The 21,298-nt window shown below is 45.9% G+C and overlaps 1 protein-coding gene across 2 annotated transcripts in view; it reads right to left on the minus strand.

Moving 5' to 3' along the window:
• Positions 1–21,298, minus strand: part of COL27A1 (collagen type XXVII alpha 1 chain) — a 234,622-nt gene that overhangs the window by 172,540 nt on the left and 40,784 nt on the right. For both annotated transcript variants that reach the window (XM_090021040.1, XM_090021041.1), the window contains exons 6-7: positions 8,453–8,506; positions 277–330 (exon numbers count right to left, since the gene is read on the minus strand). In XM_090021040.1, coding sequence (XP_089877166.1) covers positions 277–330; positions 8,453–8,506 — 108 coding nt within the window. The remainder of the gene's footprint in view (positions 1–276; positions 331–8,452; positions 8,507–21,298) is intronic.

Below are 21,298 nucleotides of genomic sequence, written 5' to 3' on the forward strand. Positions count from 1 at the left end.
GCACAAATATACCTGAGCTCAGGTGCCAATCACAGGGAGCATGGAGCTCAGCACGGGCTACAAAACTCATCTAGAAAGTGTAACTCCTCATTCAGCGAGCCATTCCTGCTGCCGTCAATACACAACCCAGTGAGCTAATAGCTCGCTTGGGTACCCCTCCAGGTGCTTTTGTCACACCTTCCTAAATACCCACTATTCGTACCTACAACATGGAGCACATGCTGATTCTCATCTGGTGGGCTAATTCTCATCTGTTAAATAAATAGTATGGCTTACCTTCTGTCCATTGCGAGCTTTTCCGGGTGACAGCCCAGGATCACCTTTTTGACCCTAAAACAAAGAATCAAAGTTCATGACCTAGTTCAGCGAGAACACTCCTCCTTTCGTGCACAGGGTCTTGGTTGACATTAGCCTTGGAATTCAAAAGGAGTTTTATTTCCCCATTTCATCCCCACCTCCCAAACATTTTAACATTCATGTTTTCTGGATCTGGTTTACTAGGACAGAACTAAGACTGTTTTTGGAATTGTTCATAGCTGCTATAGCAATAAAGATTTTAAACTAAGTTTGACTGCATAAATTGACTGAAGAGAGTATATTTGAAAGAAAGGAATACCACAACTTTAGTTATTTACTATATAGTTGTGATTTCTCTCCCCCATCCCCCTGCGCGCACACACACAAATTGCTATCACAACAAAACAGGTAAGACCATTGCTACTGCTATTACTAAGTAGTCCTGTTCTGCAGCTTACTAGATGCTGCTCCTTGTTTTAACTTTTGGACACACTTGAAACCAGAAGGAAAAGTTACAGTAACTAGAAGTTAGAAGCAAGAAGAACAGTGGCAAAGCTTTTAGGCTGGCGGAAGAAAGAGGCACAGTGTGTTAAGTAGCCATATTCTTTATTTCCCCTTTCCACAGCTGAGATTTGAGTTCCATATTTTCTTCTTCTACAGAGGAACCTGAATTCAAGACGGTGGGTGAAAGGAGGTGGTGGGGAGGGAACTTCAGGAACTGAGGACGCCTATATACACACATATGTGTACATGCGCACGCGTGTGTGTAGTGAGGCTGCTCCAACACGCTGTAATTACAGCGCATTGGAGCAAGCTCAATTTACTGTGTCTGCTAGAGCATGGTAAACTGCCATACTCCAGTAGACTCCAGCATCTTGCCTATCAGCATCCCTGGGCTGAAAAATGGCAGTGGGGGTGATTTAATTAAAGCTCATTCGACAAGTTTCAGTTAAAGCACCCCTGCTGCCACTTTTCAGCGCAGGGACGCTGATACACGAGATGCTACAGGTGCTTTAATTAAAGCAGCTCTCAGAGCCACTTTAATTAAAGTGCTTCCCCCCACTCCCGGAGCACAAATGTTCTGAGTGGCCAAAATGAATCGATTCCTTTAGAAACTCCAGCCTGAAACTTAACAGGTGACACCAGAACACAACAGAGGGTAAGACTGAGCGGAGGAGGAGGGTGAAGACCCGCAGAACACCCAGCTATTCCAGCATTTGGGATGTTGGATTCAGTCCATACAAAACATCTTAGATCTGTGTAGTATCCCCTGTGCTGCAGCCAAGGGCAAAACACACAAGTATCCCAACACTGTGCACTTGCCACTTTTTCTCTCTGGGACAAACAACCTACAAATCCTGTGCACTTCAACTTACCCATGGGAACTAATTACCTACCCATGCACAGGACAGCTGGGAGGGTTAATTACTGTTTGTCAAGTGTTTTGAGGGTCCTTGGCTGGAAGGTGCCACCATAGAATCTAAAATATGAGTCCCCTGATTATTTATTAACTAGCCTTTCTCATTAGTAGCACAAAGATCTAGCTACAGCTGGATGATCAAATCTGCCAGCAGTTCACTGTGACTACATTTGTATTTGGCACTTATCCTCAAACTTCCATGGAATGGAAATCGCCCATTCTCTCTCTTTCTCTCTGTCCCCACCATCCAACACAAGTGGAGAGGTTTGGTGAGCAAGAGACTTCTTGGATACGGACTGCAGAGAGCACTGCTGATTCGATGCAGATGTACAAATTCTGAATGAAGACTGCTGGGTTTGCTAAACAGTAAATGAAGTCATGCAGATCATCTTGCTTTGCATTTAACTGTTATCAGAGCTGTAGTGCCAAGCTGTAGTGTATGGGCTCCACAATTCAAAAAGGATGTGGAGAAGCTTGAGAGAGTCCAGAGGAGAGCCATGCGCATGATCAGAGGTCAGGAAAACAGATCTTACGATGACAGGGTGATCTGATGGCCACCTATAAGTTTATCAGGGGTGACCACCAGGATCTGGGGGAACGTTTGTTCACCAGAGTGCCCCAAGGGATGACGAGGTCGAACGGTCACAAACTCCTGCAAGACCGTTTCAGGCTGGACATAAGGAAGAATTTCTTTACTGTCCGAGCCCCCAAGGTCTGGAGCAGTCTGCCAGCGGAGGTGGTTCAAGCACCTACATTGAACACCTTCAAGAGTAAATTGGATGCTTATCTTGCTGGGATCCTATGACCCCAGCTGACTTCCTGCCCTTTGGGCAGGGGGCTGGACTCGATGATCTCCCGAGGTCCCTTCCAGCCCTAATGTCTATGAAATCTATGAAATCTATGACATCCTTCATTTCAGGCCTTAGAGCGACTTGTGTGCTCCATGACTGCTGAGAGCAGGGTGATATGGTCCTTGTTCCTTCTGGACTGGAGGGAATATTTTATTTCGTAAAGGTAGGACCCTACCCCGACAGGCAGATGCTTACTCTTTCCTTCCCAGACACGTTTGCTTCCTTTGGTGACTTAGAAGCATGTAAAGTAAGTGTTGTGCTTCCAAAGCACTGTCTCTTGAGGATCTCAAAGCACTTGACAAAGATTATGTCTCATCATTTCTGTTTGGTGAGCACGAATGTATTTGTTATAGAAGTGGGTAAGCTGAGGCACAGAAAATGAATTTTCCCAAGATCTGTGGCAGCATCAGAAATAAAAGGCAGAAGTACCGATGCCATTTCTTGCTTTAACTTAGACCCCTGGCAGATGTTACACTTAAGACATGATTAACTACTTAATTACGTCTTAATGACCTGGCCACATGTTTATGCAATTTATGACATAATAAAATGGGAAATAAGCTACAAAACTCTTCCACAAAATCTGTGTATTAATTCTGTGGCTGGTTTCCATCGTGCCTTAGATTGAACGTGTAACCAGTAGGCAGGGACTGCCAATCAGCTGACTGGTGGCCCTACCCCATGGGAGTCTTGAACCAGTTCAGGTGCAGTCCCGCGGCTTGGACAGCCAATTAGCTGATTGGGGGTCCCAGCTGTGGGATCATGCTGGCGTCTTCACCTGGCTCCGGGGTGGTCCCAGGGCTGAGATCAGCCATGGGACTGCATCAGAGCAGTTGAAGAGTCTGGTGTGGCCCCAGGGCTGGGACCAGCAATTGGCTGATGTGTCATATCAGCCCTGGGACTGCACTAGAGCTGGTTCAAGACTCCCGGGTGGTCCCAGGGCCGGGACGGCCAGTTGGCTGTTTGAGGGTCTCAACCCTGAAACTGCACTGGGATCTTGAACACCGCCAATCAGCAGATTGCAAGTCCCAGCTCCAAGACTGTACAGGTTCATCAGGAACCCAGCTTCCTACTTGGTGGTACAGGGGAAGCCTGCATGATCGTGATCCCGGACTCCCCCTGCACCAGCAAGCATAGCACAATTTAAACCTGATGCCCAATGCCAAAATTGTGTACCTGGCCATGCACGTGTGGCAGAGGCACAACTGTTGGTATGGATGATCAGATCCTTTCATACCTTTCAATGAACATCTGTCAATGGCCTAGCAGATCACACTACCTCCCATTTTACAGGAAGAAAGGTCTTTTCCTTTATAAAAACTGCACAACCAAAATACACCAGCCTAACAATCCCAATACTAGCAATGTTTAAAACATCAAAGTTCCTGGAGCCAAATCATGCTCCCAAAGGAAATTTGTACTCTCAGAATAGAGGATTTATTCAGAACAACCACCTAAGGAAAACAGTTTAACATTTCAACCCAAAGCCTCCGGATGAGAGATATAACCCTCACTCCTTCAACCGCTTTTACGCAGCTTTTAAAAAATGCATTAGCCGATGGCGAAACTTTCTCCCCTCTCCCACCTCAGTTCTGAATATTTTTAGAATATCCTCAAAGCTACGTCAAGATCATCCATACCAAGCATTTCTCTGCCCGCCCCCCCGCAACCTCCCAATCATACCATGAGTCAAGACCTTGGTCTTAGCACAACAGCTGTCCAAAACAAATGAAAAGGTTATCAAATACAATCATAGCCTTCATTAACTAGACATGAAGTTACCATGGTTGCCAAAGACAACACAAGAAATCTGAAGTGGCAAGAGTACCATTTAAACAGTTATATAATATAAATAGTGGAGGAAAAATGAGATGGGCCACATTCTCTAGTGATGCAAATGGGTGGGACTCCACTGAAATCAGTGGGGCTACGCCCACTTGCACAACAAAAATGTTGGCACTATAAATACATATACTGTACTGTTTAAAAGAGCAACTTTCTACGTAAGGCTTATTAAACTACTAAGAGTCACCATCATGATGAAAATAAGGTGGAATTCGTAATATGGGGAAAATCAAAACGTAGACTAGTTTGACAACAGAACATGAGAGCTCTATGGTGCAATAAACTATTACAAATACAAACACATGCATGCGCCTGCACACAAATCTTGGTCTGATACAATTAAGCATCAGATTCCTTATGTACAGCTGACTGCTGAGCCTCATCTGCACCCTGTTAATTCAGTTGAAAATCAGCAGGGTCTTGGTTTATATTCTCAGTGTCACTGGCTTTGTGTTAGTCATCGTTTCCAGGCTCTATCTGTTTGGGAAAATTTGGTTTCATTTGTTGGATGGCTTGTTTTTTCCAAGCTATTTATTACCAAGTGCTGCCTAGGAAGACCTCATCTAGCAGCTCTTTGACTCTCTTATGTCTCAGTAGAAAAAGCTACAGACAGGACTGCTTAGTTTACCTATTCATCAAAGGATTTTTAGAGGCACTGAACTCCTAGAGCTCATGTTAACTCCATTCACTGAGGTGCAGCAACTTGGGAAAAGTCAGGCCCTTGATGTGACATCTCATCTGTCGAGACTAGAAGTGAGAGGGAGTGGTAGAAAATCTAATCTGCTTCCCTGCTACACGAGTCTGAAAAGTTGGGCTTTGAACACCAGCTACGTTCATGGGAGGTAGAAGAGAAGAGAAAGCTACAGTTCTCAGTATGTACCTGCCAAGAGGATGTAGCGACATCTAGTCGGTGCTTTGGAAGAACTTGCAAATACCTCTCTTCCACTGCTGGGTGAGCATTCATCCTTAGCTTAAGACTTCGCTGCAGCTTTCATATGACAAAGACAAACTGAGTTATCTCACTGTTTAGAAGGTCATTGTGATGAACTGGTCATGGTGGTCGGCATAGAGGCTCCCTCCCTTCCTTCCTTGGTTTTTTTCAAACCACCAAAGAGAAGGTAGGCAGATATAACTAACCAGGCAGCACAGAGCAGAATACAGAAGCCCTACTGGAGTCATCCTTATGGCACTATGTTCCACAGCAGTCTCCACCTTTTTCTGGATACAAGTCATGATGCTAGCTATAAACTATGGGTGGGTGCTGGCTTCTTTGAAACAACCTCACTCTGACTGCAGCTTCAAGCAATGGAGATGAGCTGGGATGTTTCAACCATTGGAGAACAATGATCAAGACTGGCGTCAGCTGCCAGGTCCCCAGATTTGAATTCTACAGAGCTGAAGGCAGAGTGGTCTCAGTGTGTGTGTGTGGCAGCAGGGGAGAGATGGGACAGGATGGGGGGTAGCAGGGATGCACGTGAAAGCTCCTTCTCCGCATTGGAGCGACAAACCACAAGATGCATCAGAGCATGCTGCAAAGCGCAGCCTGCCTTGCAGGAGATGTGCTTTTCTCCTGGCTTGGGAGGGGAAGGGAGATCTTGTCCTCCAAGTGTTCAATTGTATTTTATCTCCTCTAAAACTCTGCTCTATCTTAGCAGGGAAAAAAACCACTGTAACTAGAATGTGTCTCTGTTCCAGACTCATTTATCAATCCATTGAATATTTATGTCTCAAGCCCACCTGTCCAGCATGATGTAGGAGAAAGAGCTGCAAGAAATTTTTATTTCTATCAGGGGGCCAAATCAATGCAGCTGGAGAGGAGAAAGCTCAGAAATGTTAGTGCCAGTGATAATTTTTGATGATGTGCAGGGCAGAGGCCGGGGGAGGGGGGTGGGGGAACCTCCAACCCCAAACCCAGCTTGAGTCTGCAGATTGGACAAGGCTGAATTTGCAAGGACTATGATGAAAAGATCTTGATTTGATGTGTAAAACTCCACATGTGTGATCTGGAAGTCATTGACAGGGAATAAATGTAGAACACTAAAATGTAGAGTTTTTACAGCCTCACTTTTCAGGCCATATAACTATACTTTTAAATTTAAAACAGCTGCTGTTTGCCAGCACGTCTCTAATGCCTACTTCTTAATCACGGACGGGCAGAATGCCAGGTCTCTAGAATTTTTTTCCCAGTGCATCCGTTAACGTTTGTAACATTTCTGCCTACCAAAGGGCAGGGATCTGGGTTTTCCATTTCCCACAGAAAAACGGAATAAAACGCAGATTTCCCCCTTTACTAAAGGAAAATGTGGATTTCTCATTTTAGCAGAAAAACCCGTGGATTTTGCAGTTTTGCAACAAGCGTCTGCAGGCTGGCAGAGTTGCAGCTCGTGGGGAGGGAGCGGGAAGAGGGCAGGCAGGGGGCTCCATGTGCACGCATATGCACATGGCCACCAGGCAGCCTGGAGAGCAGCTCCCACAGGTAAGTGATGTGGGGATTGAGGCCCCCATAGGGGGGGAGTTGGGCAGGGCTAGGGCTGGGGCTGCCGCCCAGTTGGGCAGTGCATGGGGCTTCGGGCCCATGGCTGCAATACGTGGCCACAGGGCCCCAGTGGGGAGTGGGATGGAGCCGCAGACAGCTCGTCCTGTGGGGCAGGGGGCAGCTTCCCGCTGCTATGTGCACTTCTGGGGGGCAAGGAGGACCTGTGACTCCCAGATTTGTGTGCGGGGCAGGCTGCCTGCTGAGGGCTTGGGCTCCTGCCCTGCTGCCCTCCCCTGGGGCCTCTGGTGCGACCGGCACTGCAGGGCAGAGCGAGGCTGCGTGGGAAGCTCGTTGCTGTTGTGAGCTCCACACTGCCCTGGCTGTGCCTCCCCTGTGGGCAGAGCTGCAGTGATGGGCACAACCCCGTGCCACCGCCCCTGCTCCTGCCACACATTCTGGGGATGTGTCTCCAGGGCAGTGTGGAGCTCACAGCGGCAAGTGGCTTTCCTGCATGGCCCCGCTCTACGCAGCGCCAGGTTGTACCCGCTGGGCTGTGGAAGCCCTGGGGGAGGCAGCAGGCTGAGATGTCCAAACCCGCAGCGGGCAGCCCATGGCCGCAGCGGGCAGCCTGTGTCTGCCACCACCCCATGCGCAGATCTTGGGAGGCATGTGCCCCCCCCCGGAGTGTGTGCAGCACAGGGAGCCAGACCCCCCCTCCCCCTGAGCCTGCAGCATGGCGGGGGGAGCTGGGCTCTGCTCCGCTGCCGCAGCCACAGCCTCCTGCAGGGGGGGCTTTCATTTTATTCATGAATTTTGCAGTTTTTATCAGAGAATTTGCAATTTTTTTTTTATCAGGGGAAACCAGGATATCTGCTGATGAGTTCATGAAAGGAAGCCCCTGTGGTATGCACCTTCTTTTCCATTTGATAGGAAATCCTACAGCTTTCACTTTGTTAGCAAAAATCTTTGTTAAGTCCTGACTTCCCCATCCCCAGACAGCATCCTAATCATTTTCTGGTCTCATGTATGATACTATGATCAGTGTTACTTGGATTTCCAGGAGCTCTAAAACTACTTCTGATTAGATAAAGTCTAAAAGAGAGTCCAGCTTAGCTTTCTGGAATGTGTCTACGTTTTCTAAATAGCACAAAGTATGGTATAAATTCTACGATGCGATGAGTTGGATGAGTAGTAGCACCAGTGCAAATATGGAGAACAGAACTGTCCAGCCCAGAGAAGTGGCGCAGAAGAGGACAGGAAGCAGCAAAGGGCCTTATTTAAGGGATATCATATCACGTGGTGCTGTTGGGAGCTTCCTAACAACTTTGAGGGAAGAATGATGTATCTTCCAATATGACAGCAAGTCTTACAGGGTGCGGGGAAAGGACTTTTCAGTGTTGCTGGAAACATCCCCAGGTTGTGGGGGGGGAAGGAATGGGGATGGGGGAGTTCTTGTTATCAGCCCCTTCTTGGGTTCAGTAGCTTTATGGACTTTGCTACCCCCCTACTGATGTCTCCTCGAGAGCCAACTGGCAAAAGCTTTTCACACTAGCAGATACTTACTTTATGGCCAGGTGGGCCAGGGGAGCCAGGGTTTCCATGGGGACCAGGAAGACCCTAAAAAAATAAAATACACAGTTAGAACAAGTCTTGAGCTAAGATGCTAGCTTCACACAGCCCCTGAACTGTGAGGATGTTCAACTCCATGCTCAGGATGCTCCCTAGAAATGATACAGTCAATGAAACATCAGGAATTTCACACAGACAATGGTTTTATAGCTCATTAGAGTTTATCTGCTTCCTCGGGTAATCTCTGCACTCTACAAGTCATAATCTTCTTTCCTCTTGAACAGACCGACTCTTTTACATAATTAGGGTTACCGACTGTAGTGGTTCTCTCCATGTCCTGTAGCCACTTCTGATAACTTCTCTTTACTCTACAGGTCTCTAGAGCCTACAGGTTTACTGCCCTCGTCCCATGTTAAGTGACCCTTTTTCTTTCACATAATAGGGTTAAACAAAAGTAATAATTTTATCTCATACGTGGCTTAAGCTGTGTCAGCTTCTTTCCCAGACCTTGGGCGGGACATCTGGAGCCTGAACACTTGTCCATCATCCCTCCCAACTGTAGCTGACCCAATATAAGATACTACCAAACTCATCTCATTTCCTACATATTCCCTGGACCATTATAGCTAAAACCACACACTGCAGCCCTCCTACAGACATGCTTGTAGTTAGGGAAAGCATCAGCAGGAAGAAAGAGCTGGTACAAACATTTCAGAAAACTTTCCCTTTCGGAGTCACCAGCAACAGTGTGCCCCCACACTGAGGGGCCCAGCTTAGGGAGGACCCTAACGAAGCAGCTTTTTAATTAGCCAGTATCAATGACTGGCTACACACAAATAAGCTTGTAACTGTATTTTTCTTGTGTTCTAGTCATGCCTGCAGCCCAGCTGCAAACAAGGGCAGTTTACAATGGGCAGTTGCAAGATGTCAATTTATTGAAAGGTGGTTTCAAAGCCTGCCTTTAAGTGCACGAGTTTCCCTCTGGACTATGAACATGCAGTGCCAACAAACCCTTTAGAAAGCAATCTACTGCAGGTGCACTAACAGGGGCAGCGAAATGCTGACTGCTCTTAAGCATGCTGAGCTTTGAGATCCGGGCCAGATTTTACAGTGGTGTAAACTGGCATAGCTCCATTGTCTTCAGTTTACACCAGGCCTCAAGGCTAAGAGCTCTGGAGCAATAACGTTTTCTGTGCGATCTGACTTCCTCCCTAGGGAAACTATTTGCTAGCAGACAACATAGTCTTTAACTTTTTTGATGTGGGGGTGGCCAAGACCTCTCAGGCCGTATTCCCAATGACCTTGCAAGCTTTGAAGTTAGATTTACAGGCACCATAATGCAGAAAACTGAGCCACCAACTCCTGACTGTACTGATGGTGATCCGCATCCATCTATCATCATGAGACAATACACAACAATAGGAAAATCTAACCCTCCACCCCCACCTATGAATGAACTCTGCTCTGGGATTCGAGAGCTGGACTTTTGCAAAAGCTCCAGAAAAAACAGAGAAATTGAGATGGGCAAGTGTGCTCATAGTCATTTATTTGGAGTTTTAACAAAGCACCAGGAGCATTTATGGGAGTTGAAACAAGAGGAAAGAGAAGTGGGTGAAATTTTAACTGTTTAATTATTTGTTTAACCTCAAGGGCACATCTCATGCAAGGCACTTGAAATTTTGCCTTTTCAGAGGCTCTAAAGAGGCTGGAATGTAAGCCCATACCCTGACTGGAATACAGTAATGTCCCTGTTTAAAATAAGCTTCAGTTTTCCCACGTGGCATTTTAATGATGTTTTAATTTTAACAAGAGACATTGATACCTAAAAATAGTCAGTGGCCTCTGTTCAAATAGCTATATTTTTTTGCACAGATACCATGGGCAATTAGTAGTGTAAAAAGACCTAAAAGATTATATACATTAGTATAGCTTTTCAGATCATATTTTGAAAGCATTCTGCATGTTTTCTCAATACTATTTAAGGAGATCTCTGGAATAAGCTAAGAATAGCTTCTCCTAGGCTTGTGTACAGCAGATGAAATCTGCTAACCTTTTAGGCAGAAGTAGTAATAATCTTAAATCTCTTAAAACAAGTTCCTGGGAGATGTGGCAATCTTTAGATTAAATTCAGAAGATTCATCTTTATGTTGAGATGTGCGTATGGGCTTTGTACCACATGTAGGAGTATTTTGTTTAAAAAGGAGTGTGGGATAGTGGAGAAGTCAGCATCGGGAGAAACGTTTGCTATCCGCAGTTTAGAACATTTGGATGCCAAATCTTTCAGACCGTGATTTTCAAAGGAGCTGAATGAAGATAGAAGTCCAAATAAGACTAAACTCAGTCTCCTTTGAAAAAAAAGATCACCCTGCTAACATTTATTGAGTTTTATTTTTTTTCATTATACTACAATACAAAACGGCACTCTTAGCTACTTAAATTTTCTTTTTATTGCCTCTTGTAGCATGGACATTGTTTGAGCATACGTCATCATATTTCAAGATTTCACTCTTCTGTAAGAGGTTATTAAATTACAGTGTTGTGGCTGGCATTTCCAAATGAACTCAGAAAGTTATTCGAGTGCTGTTAATATTAATTGGAGTTGGCCACTTCACTGCTAACTTCTGTTGAAAATCCCAGCCTGTGTAAATTCTCTTCCTCAAGTTCTCTTAAAGCCCACATTCATTATTTTTACCAATCCTTATGGAGCAAGGCATTGCAATGAACCCCATTTTACAAAGTCAGGACTAAGGCAAAAAATAGATGACTTATCCATCTACACTTGTCCAAGATGACTGTGGCAAAGCTGGGACATGACCCCAATGTCCCAAGCCTACTACCCTAACTACTGAACCATCCTTCCCCATCTCAGAAGTATCTCACTAGGGTCTTGAGAACAAAAATAAATGTAGATTGGAACGAGTGAATGGTACACAGAAAAATTATCCCAAACCCAGAGGGATTTGTAAAGAAAGACAGAACTTAATAGAAACATTACTATAAGGCAAGACCTTTAAATGTCTTCATGCATAAGCAGTTAATCCAGGATGTTCTGAACAAGGTGTCAAACAGAAGGCTGGATTTACAAAGAAAAGCAGTTCAGCTGTTATTTAATTTAGGAGTAAAAAATCCTGGCTCAGACCCCATTTCACATATTGACATCCTTTGGGTTGTTTGACATTTGTTATCTATATGAAGTACAATTATAAAACAATAGGCAGCAGCACAAGTTTCCAACTGGGAATTTCCACTGGTGCCATTTTTAGCCACCTATGGTACTGCTTCCAAATGGAAACCTAGGATCTATGGCTAGGTTTCTAATCCGAAACTCATGTTTAAGCTACTAAGCAATAATGAAAACGTCCAAGTGGTTTTATCCTAGCAAGAAGCATCCCTGTCTGCTTCCCTAAGTGAAAGGCAGTGATTGAGTGGAGGTGGAAGTCCACCTCAGCAGTCAAGGCACTGCAGTGAGCAGGGCTAGAGATTGTACTAGACATTTTAAATTATGCTTTCGTAATTGTGGAGGAAAAAGGGTGTAGTCTGGCAATAGTCCTAAAATGGTAAAAATAACTCAGTGCAATCTGTTCCAGCACGGTGAGCTCCAAATCAAAGATTACGCCCACATTCTTGGCAGCAGAGGAAGATTCAGTGTGGTATGGCCAGATGGGGTATGGCAACAGAAGGTACAGGATGGCATCTGCCCCAGGAGCTGTTCACAATGCCAAATCTGAATGGGCATGCCCCAACACTGAATCCACGTGCCAATCTGCAAACCAAGTGGAAATGATCAGTAGCAGCACTGTAGCATCCTTCAAACCCACACACATGCTGAGATGAATGCCAAGATGCTTTCTGGGCTGTACACTGAACCAGCCTTAGGTGCAATTCTTCTTTTCCAATCCCACAGGCAACTTTCCACTTCCATTTCATGCTGTCCCATCACCACCTACCTCTTTCCCCAAGACGGCAAACTTCTCTTCATTACAGAACATGTCTCCTTCCCAAGCCAGCCTGCCCCAGAATTACCTACTTCAGCACACCAACCAGGTAAGGAAATGGGCAAAAAAATCCACTTACACCTGCCACTATTTAATGAGCTGGTCAACTCATTTGAGTCCCTGCTGCAACCCTATCCATGTCTGCATCATTACAATGAGCAGATGTATTGGTACCCTCAGCACAGAGGCTGATAACTAAATGGATGTGGGAGGGAACAACCCCCAAACTTGTCCTGCCAGGTCAGAACTCAGTAATGCCAGTACTTCAGCTGTAAACTCTTTGGGGCAGGAAAGTCATTTAATTCCGTGTTTTGGTAGTGTCTAGGACAATGGGAACCTGATACACTGCTGTGACTGCTGGACACTAAGGCAGTAAAACTACTAATGGATAGACTGTCCTGTGAAAAACCAGGGACCTCTGGTCTATAAGAGCTCTACACACTGAGAAGAGCCCCATGAGTATCCAGTACTAGCTCCCTCTGTGAATGTGCATCTCTTCATAGCCTAGTCTACTTCAGAAGTGGCCCACAAAAAGACCATTCAGTGCAGAGAATGGGCATGGCCAAATGGGGAGTTAAGGAGGTATATCTTGCACTTCAAGTTCATGCCCTGCCTAGCTCTTAGCAGACAAACTCTCAGCCTTGCCCCTCTCTCACATAAACGCCATAAAGAACATATGAAAAAGAAAAAAGGCAAACCAAGCCAAACCTCATTTTTAGCCAGAGTCTCATCATTGACGAGACTCCAGCAAGAATCATTTTCAGTTATTCACAAACAAACCAACCAGCCACAGAGGGAACCGGAGCACAGGCATGTTTATGAAAGCTTCTTAGCAGACAGACCACGTCAAGCCTCCGGTTGGCACTTCTCATCTCAGTCACATTTACGGCTGTTGCCACACCTCTTAAAAGGCTGCTTCTACTAGCAGAGCCAAACAGGCATAGAACTATCCAGCCTCTGTCACCATCTTCACAGAGATGTCTCCGTTCAGTCTTCCCTCAAGCTAACTGCATCTTATTCCAGTCTTAGTTCCCGTTCTCTCATGCCATCCTTCAACGTTACCCATCTCTGAACACTTTCTCCCAAATGTGGCCACCTCTTTATGGATGAGACGTTCTAGAGGTAGTGGCTACACTTCACTCCTGCTCTCCTGGATTTACCTCTACATTTTCCAATCAGCTCTAGGTAAGAACTAGTATCCTCATAGTATATCAACACTGCTCTCTTATTTGCGTGAGATGGGACAAGGTTGAGTCCACTAAGCTAAGAGCTGAAAATCCGCAAGTGCCTAGTCTCATTTCTGTACATGAATGTGCACACACACACACACACACACGTCCTCTTGACTGCCTCTGCACTGCTCAATCAATAAAACTCAGCAACAAGTTGACTTACATCTGAAGTCTTCCAGCCTCGGCACCAGAAATTCCATGGAAAATTTCATCGTGGGACACTGTTTTAATCATCAGCAGTCACCCGAGGATCAGCAGCATGGAAGACAGGCATTGAGAACAATCCCTAATGTGTTCTGAAAACGGGGGGAGAGCAGCCGAGGGGGGCGGGGGTCCCAAAGGTGGCTGGGCTCATAATCTGGATGGAATCTCTCACACGTGAAAGCCATCTACTTGTGAACTCCGCTGTGCCCGCCAGCCCATCGGCAACACAGGCAGAGATGGGCCCTCTTTCACAGAAGCTCTTTTATTTGTATTGGTTCCTGGCCTGCACAAATTAACAAAAGTGCAACTGTGTGTGACTCCCCACCCCCCAACATCCTCCAACATTAAAAAAAAAACGCATGCAAAATACTAAAATGCTTCATCCAAAAGGATAGCCACTCATTTAAAGCTCATTATGCTCTGAGGCTTTGCTGTGTAAAGTGCCTTTCTGCTCCTGACCTACAGATTCCACCTTGACCTTTGCCTTACTGAAAAATGAGCCAAATATTTGAAGCAAGGCCAAACAAACTGTTTCTTTAAACACTTCTATGTAGAAACCAAAAAACCTTCCTAGTGGAATGAGGAGATGGGAAAAGTCTTTACAACAAAGTGAAATGTTACCATCTTGGGGAGGGAAAAGCCCTGCGTTTTGAAAAGAAAAAGGGGCTTCTTGCAACAGAAGTAGAAATATAGCCAGGCTGGCTCAGCATCTTACATCACTGCAGCTCAAGCATGGATGAAGTTAGTGTGCCTCAAATAACCAACAAATGCAATAGCAACCTTTTACCTACTTGCATATTTGGACTGCTCCTGTTTGTAACACTGGGTGTTAAGGCTTTGTCTAGCTGGGTCTTAAAAACCTCCAAGGATGCAGAATCCACCATCTCTCTGGGTAATTTGTTCCAGTGCTTTACTACCCTCCTAGTGAGAAAATTCTTCCTAATACCCAACCTAAACTTCCCTTGCTGCAACATGAGACTGTTGCTCCTTGTTCTGTCATCTGTCACCACTGAGAAAAGCCCAGCTCCATCCTCTTTCAACCCCCGCTTTCGAGATGCTTTCCTTGCAAACCTGTGCTGCTGTACACACGTACAACTGAAGAGTACTTGTTCTAACATACAATCTAGGAGGCATTTTCGCATCACACAAAACTTGGCTAAAACCTTTAACTCCTAAATTAATTGTTCTGTTCAAAAGGGCCTCAGATCCCAAATCAGTGTTTGCCAAAGGGCGGGGTGGTTTTTGTATGTGTTTTGAAGGAAGTCTCTAGCTATTACGGTTGCAAAGAAAACTTTCAAAACACAAACTGTTTCACCAATGAGGTGATGTGTTCCTCGGTCTACAGAGCACCTGAAAAAAAAAGCCTTGTCAATATTTCCAGTTCTTCTAAGCCTTGCAATCCTTGGTATTTGCTCCTTAAAGTCCCAGCTCCTGGAATCATGTGATTGTGAATTTCAACTGTCATTTAAAAAAAAAACCCCTGCAACCAGGAATGCAAAAACAGAGATAAGATTTGAATGTGCCCTTGACCACCTTACATGTTTCAGAGGTATAGGTTGTAGCTGTCTTGGTCTAAGAACATAGGCCGACAAGGGTAAATCTGATATCTTTTATTAGTCCCAATCAAATAGTTGGAAAAAATTCTTCTTTGCAAGCTTTCGGGCACAAACACCCTTTGTCAGGCTGAGGAAGCATCTGCAGTTGGCCTGTGCTCTTCCTGGATGGAATAAATAGTAAAGAAGCCAGAGACTGGTATGCATTCAAGAAAGGCAGTCAGTGACAATGTAAATTAAGGAGTCAGTGAGTGAGAGACAGGTTGGGGAAGCAGGGTGCGGAATGAATTTAGCTGGCAAATAGTGGAGAGGTACCTGGGCAGGTTATACTGTGCCATAAATCCAAAATCTATATTTAGTCTATGATTTTTTGTATCCAGTAGGTTGATGAAGTGAAGTTCATAGGCTTACCTGTGAAAGGTCTTTTGTAAATTCCCTTTGAGGATTAGAACTGAAAGATTGGAGAGAGAGTGGTTCTTTTGTAAGAAATGTGCCCCCACATGTAATTGGGTATTTTTGTCTTTGATAGATTTCTGGGGTCCTCAGCCTGACAAAGGATGTTTGTGTCCAAAAGCTTGCAAAGAATATTTTTTCCAACTATTTGAGTTGGTCTAATAATAGAAATCAGATTTACCCAAAGAACCTTGTCTGCCCTCGATCACCTTAGACACCAGGAAAGGTGTCAGACAGGGCAGCAGGGATAATCCATGAATCAACTGTGCTGGCTAAAGCATGTTTATGCTTGTAGAAACACTGGAAGTTTGGGGCTGGCCACATTGCAGTGGTTTTGAGATACAAACTGCCATGTTCATTGCAACGGATGTTAACTCAGGCTACTAAAGTCACTCCTGTTATCAGCATCCTTAGCTCTCTCACCGCATTTCATGTGCATATGAAAATAGAGAGAAAGCAGCATCTTATTGAACTTCTGCACCAATGGTTCTTAAAATGAGGAGCGGATGTACCCAACTACAGGGCACAGAATGTGCAGACAGGAAAACATGTAGATCTATAACAGCAGCACAGGGATGACAGGGCAGCTTCACCCTCTTGAAGCTGGGCTCAGCTTTCTGAACGCTAACCACACAAAGGAGGATTAGGATTCTGAGTGAGCTCTCAGTCTCAGCTAGCTACACTCAGGGCCGGACACAGGTGTAGGTGAATTGGGAGGTCGCTTGGGGCCCGGATAGAAAAAAATGGTATTTTTTATTATAGCATTGTTTCTGGCAAAGGGGGGCCTGATAGTAAAAGAGGGGGGAGGGGGCAATACTAAAAGTTTGCCGGGGGCCGCCAGGAATCTAGGTACAGTGCTGGCTATACTGCAGGGGTTTTTAAGGGCTTGCATCCATCTACCTCCATTCCAGATAACTTTCGACTACCTGTAACTACTGGACTTTCTCCTTTGTACCTGACTACAGTTTAAATACTGAGACAGGCTTGCAGACTATCTCCCCTCCCCTTCGCCGCTACTGCATTGACCTCCATACACAATCACACAATATCCCTGCGGCAATGTCAGAAATTGCTTACATGCAAAAGTAACATATGGAATGTGCAGGAAAAGAAGCCTTGAATAATTTATCTGCTAGAAATAAAGAGTCAGCATCATATGACCAGCCAGCTCTTTCTGCAAACCACCAGTGGGCCACTGACCCCAATTTGACTCTAGAAAAGTGAAAGCTGATCAGGGGCTTTTCCCCCCTTGCAGAATATCCAACAACTATCAGGGTTATGGAGCTATACGAAGAGGAAATACTAGGCTGCATCAAAACAGTCACCCTATGGAATTCATCGCTACAGCAGTTCATGAGTCAAATACTGCGACTGGAGTTTCAAAAGAGCCAGATAATTTTATGAGCATTATCAAAACTGAAGTTATGCAAGCTCAGATGAGGGCAGTTATGTCTCATACTCTAAGCCATAAACTGCCCAAGCTCCAGATACCACATCTGCCTGTACAGCATTGCAAAGCTAGTTATGTGCATTGCTCATCCTTCCTCTGAAACATTAGGGATTAATTTCTGTTGGATTCGAGACACTTTATGTGACAGACAAGTTGTCTGGTACACGGGTGGCTACAACTGGGACAGAGTCTATGCAGCTGCCAAGGTATTTCATGGGAGGCCCAGGTTTAGCAAAGAGAAACAGATATCCCCTCTGGGACTGTGTTTTTATTTCTACAGGGTTCATGCACGACAGTAACAAAGACACAAGACAACTTCCAGCCTATCTAGTCTTGGCAACACTGCCTTCAGGCACTGCAAATGATTAAAACTGAAAGAAACACAAAAAGAGAACTATCTACAAAGACAAAACCATTCATGAGATGCTCCCAGGCCAGGCACCTACACAGTGACCCCCTATCCCCTTAATTAGCAGTCTCCTTCTCAAAGACCTAAGCCAATTTAGGCTCAGCTGCACCTGATTACTTCCCAAGTGGGACTGTAATTTTGAAGGAAGTCTCTAGCTATTAAGTTTGTTTCTTCCAAGGGTTTCCCATGGATGAGTGGACACTAAAAGACCCTGGGCACACAGACGTAACCTGAACAACACTTTTTTTCCTAGTAGTACTACTGAAAACATTCTGTTTTGTTAAGCGGGGGAATTTGGCTACAGAGTTGAAATTCAGACTTTCACACTGCGTGTGGGTATGCAGCTGGCGTCTCCAGACACTGGGTTTAGTTTACATACCATAAGACTGCAATAAGTGCCGCAGGACACCTGCAGTAAGTGTAATGAGATGGGGAGAGAATAGATTTTCAGCCTTAAATGGGAACATCCCAGCAGCTACAGGCTAAGATCAGAACGCTAGTGTTATCTAAGGATGGTCTTTGCGAATTTATTTGTAAATATAGGAGTATGTAAAATACTTACCTGTAGCTATGTCAAACCGTGCCTGTGTCACTAAAGAGCCCTACTTGCTAGAAAAGTAAATGCCAGCTATGCCCGTGCATGACTGGCTGTGATGCACAGGCGTGAGCTCAAAACACCACCTGCCCCTGCATTAAGGGGTTACCTAGTATCAGGGACCCAATAGTGCAAACCCAAAGGTGAAATCCATTAGTCTAACTCCAATGTAAATCACTGGATCAAGCAAATAACCTCTTTTGAAGGCATAAGGCTTGATTCTCATTTATGTTTCACCTTTACATAAATCTGCCAGTAGAAAGGGGCCTCAAAGTTGGACACAAATTATATGTTAAAATCTGTTCTATGCTGCACACGCAGAGTCGAGGGTCTGGAGGGTAAATGAGAGCAGTGCCCACTAGACAAGTACACGAGAGATCCTGGCATGAAAACACAAATCCTGTCAAGCTTCCTTGCTCAAGCTTCCCACCTCTGTATGAATCCTCTATTAAAAGCATAGTTAAATGACTTGCAGCGCTGCCATGAATCAGTGGCAGAAACTCCTCTAGAAACCAGGAGTCTGCTCTAAGCTACACATGCTTTTGCATGTACCAGAACAAAGCATTTCTTGCTGCTGTGCAAATCACCAAGACTAACGTTCACGCCCTTGCTAGACACGGTCTGTGCCAGGTCAGCTCACTCCTTGTGTGATGTAGGTAAAGACTCTAGCTCATAGCTAGCTAACAAAATACATGTAGCCCAATGGCTCAAGTGGATTTGGTAATGCTAGCTGTGCCCCACAAGAGAAGGGCTTTAGTGGGAATAGTGGACGATATGGAAAGAGTCCAGAGGAGGGCCACTCGTATGATCAGGGGTCAGCAGGGCAGGTCTTATGAGGAGAGGCTACGGGACCTGAACCTGTTTAGCCTCCACAAGAGAAGGTTAAGGGGGGACCTTGTGGCCTGCTACAAACTGGTCAGGGGGGATCAGCAGGTATTGGGGGAGTCCCTGTTCCCCCGTGCGCTGCCAGGAGTGACCAGGAATAACGGTCACAAGCTGGCGGAGGGTAAGTTTAGATTAGATATTAGGAGGCGCTACTTCACAGTCAGGGCGGCTAGGGCCTGGAACCGGCTTCCAGGGGAAGTGGTGCAGGCTCCTAGCCTGGGGATTTTTAAAAGGAAATTAGATAAGCATACTATGATACTATGATTGGAAGAGAAAAAAAATCAGATTATTCATTGTTTTACTGTACAGCTGTGGACAAGTGCACCACATTTGTATTTACTGTGAGTTCTCACAGGACTATAACATGTACCCTTTCTCCTTGGCCTCCTGGTCACCTGTCTGGACAATGATGGCCAGGCATAGATTCATAGATTCATAGATGCTAGGGTCGGAAGGGACCTCAATAGATCATCGAGTCCGACCCCCTGCATAAGCAGGAAAGAGTGCTGGGCCTACATTACCCCAGCTAGATACACATCTAACCTTCGCTTGAAGACCCCCAGGGTAGGGGAGAGCACCACCTCCCTTGGGAGCCCGTTCCAGGCCACTCGAACTGTGAAGAAGTTCCTCCTAATATCCAATCTAAATCTGCTCTCTTCTAGCTTGTGGCCATTATTTCCTGTAACCCCCGGGGGGGCCTTGGTGAATAAATACTCACCAATTCCCTTCTGTGCCCCCCTGACGAACTTATAGGCAGCCACCAGGTCGCCTCTCAACCTTCTCTTGCGGAGGCTGAAAAGGTCCAGTTTCTCTAGTCTCTCCTCGTAGGGCTTGGCCTGCAGGCCCTTAACCATACGAATGGCCCTTCTCTGGACCCTCTCCAGGTTATCCGCATCCTTCGTGAAGTGCGGCGCCCAGAATTGCACGCAGTACTCCAGCTGCGGTCTGACCAGCGCCCGATAGAGGGGAAGTATCACCTCCTTGGACCTATTTGTCATGCATCTGCTGATGCACGATAAAGTGCCATTGGCTTTTCTGATGGTTTCGTCACACTGCCGACTCATGTTCATCTTGGAGTCCACTAGGACTCCAAGATCCCTTTCCACTTCCGTGCCACCCAGCAGGTCATTTCCTAGGCTGTAGGTGTGCTGGACATTTTTCCTCCCTAGATGCAGCACTTTGCATTTCTCCTTGTTGAACTGCATTCTGTTGTTTTCTGCCCACTTGTCTAACCTGTCCAGGTCTGCTTGCAGCTGCTCCCTGCCCTCCGGCGTGTCCACTTCGCCCCATAGCTTAGTGTCATCTGCAAACTTGGACAGGGTACATTTCACTCCCTCGTCCAAGTCGCTGATGAAGACATTAAAGAGTATCGGTCCAAGCACCGAGCCCTGCGGGACCCCACTGCCCACACTCTTCCAGGTCGAAACCGACCCATCCACCACGACTCTCTGGGTGCGACCCTCCAGCCAATTCTCCACCCACCGGACTGTGCAGTCAACCAAGTCACAGCCCCTTAACTTGTTCACCAGTATGGGGTGGGATACCGTATCAAAGGCCTTCCTGAAGTCCAAGTATACGACATCCACCCCTCCTCCTGCGTCGAGGCGTTTTGTAACCTGGTCATAAAAAGAGACTAGATTGGTCAGGCACGATCTGCCTGCCACGAACCCATGCTGGTTTCCCCTCAGCATAATTTGTCCTGCCGGGCTCTCACAAATGTGAGCCTTGATAATTTTTTCAAAGACTTTGCCAAGGATGGAGGTGAGACTAACTGGCCTATAGTTGCCCGGGTCCTCCTTCCTCCCCTTCTTGAAAATGGGAACCACATTGGCCCTTTTCCAGTCCTCCGGGACTTGACCCGTACGCCACGAGCGTTCAAATATTCCCGCCAGTGGCTCTGCAATGATGTCGGCCAGTGCCTTCAGTACCCTCGGATGGAGCTCATCCGGGCCTGCCGACTTAAAGGCATCCAGTTCTTCCAAGTGACCCTGCACCACCTCAGGGTCCACGCATGGCAGTCTGGTGCCTTGCTGCTGCCTCCCTACACTCCCAGGGAGAGACTTG

The sequence above is a fragment of the Crocodylus siamensis genome, chromosome 11 (genome assembly GCF_052110815.1).
Source record: "Crocodylus siamensis isolate JL-2025a chromosome 11, ASM5211081v1, whole genome shotgun sequence".
Classification (NCBI taxonomy): Eukaryota; Metazoa; Chordata; order Crocodylia; family Crocodylidae; genus Crocodylus; species Crocodylus siamensis.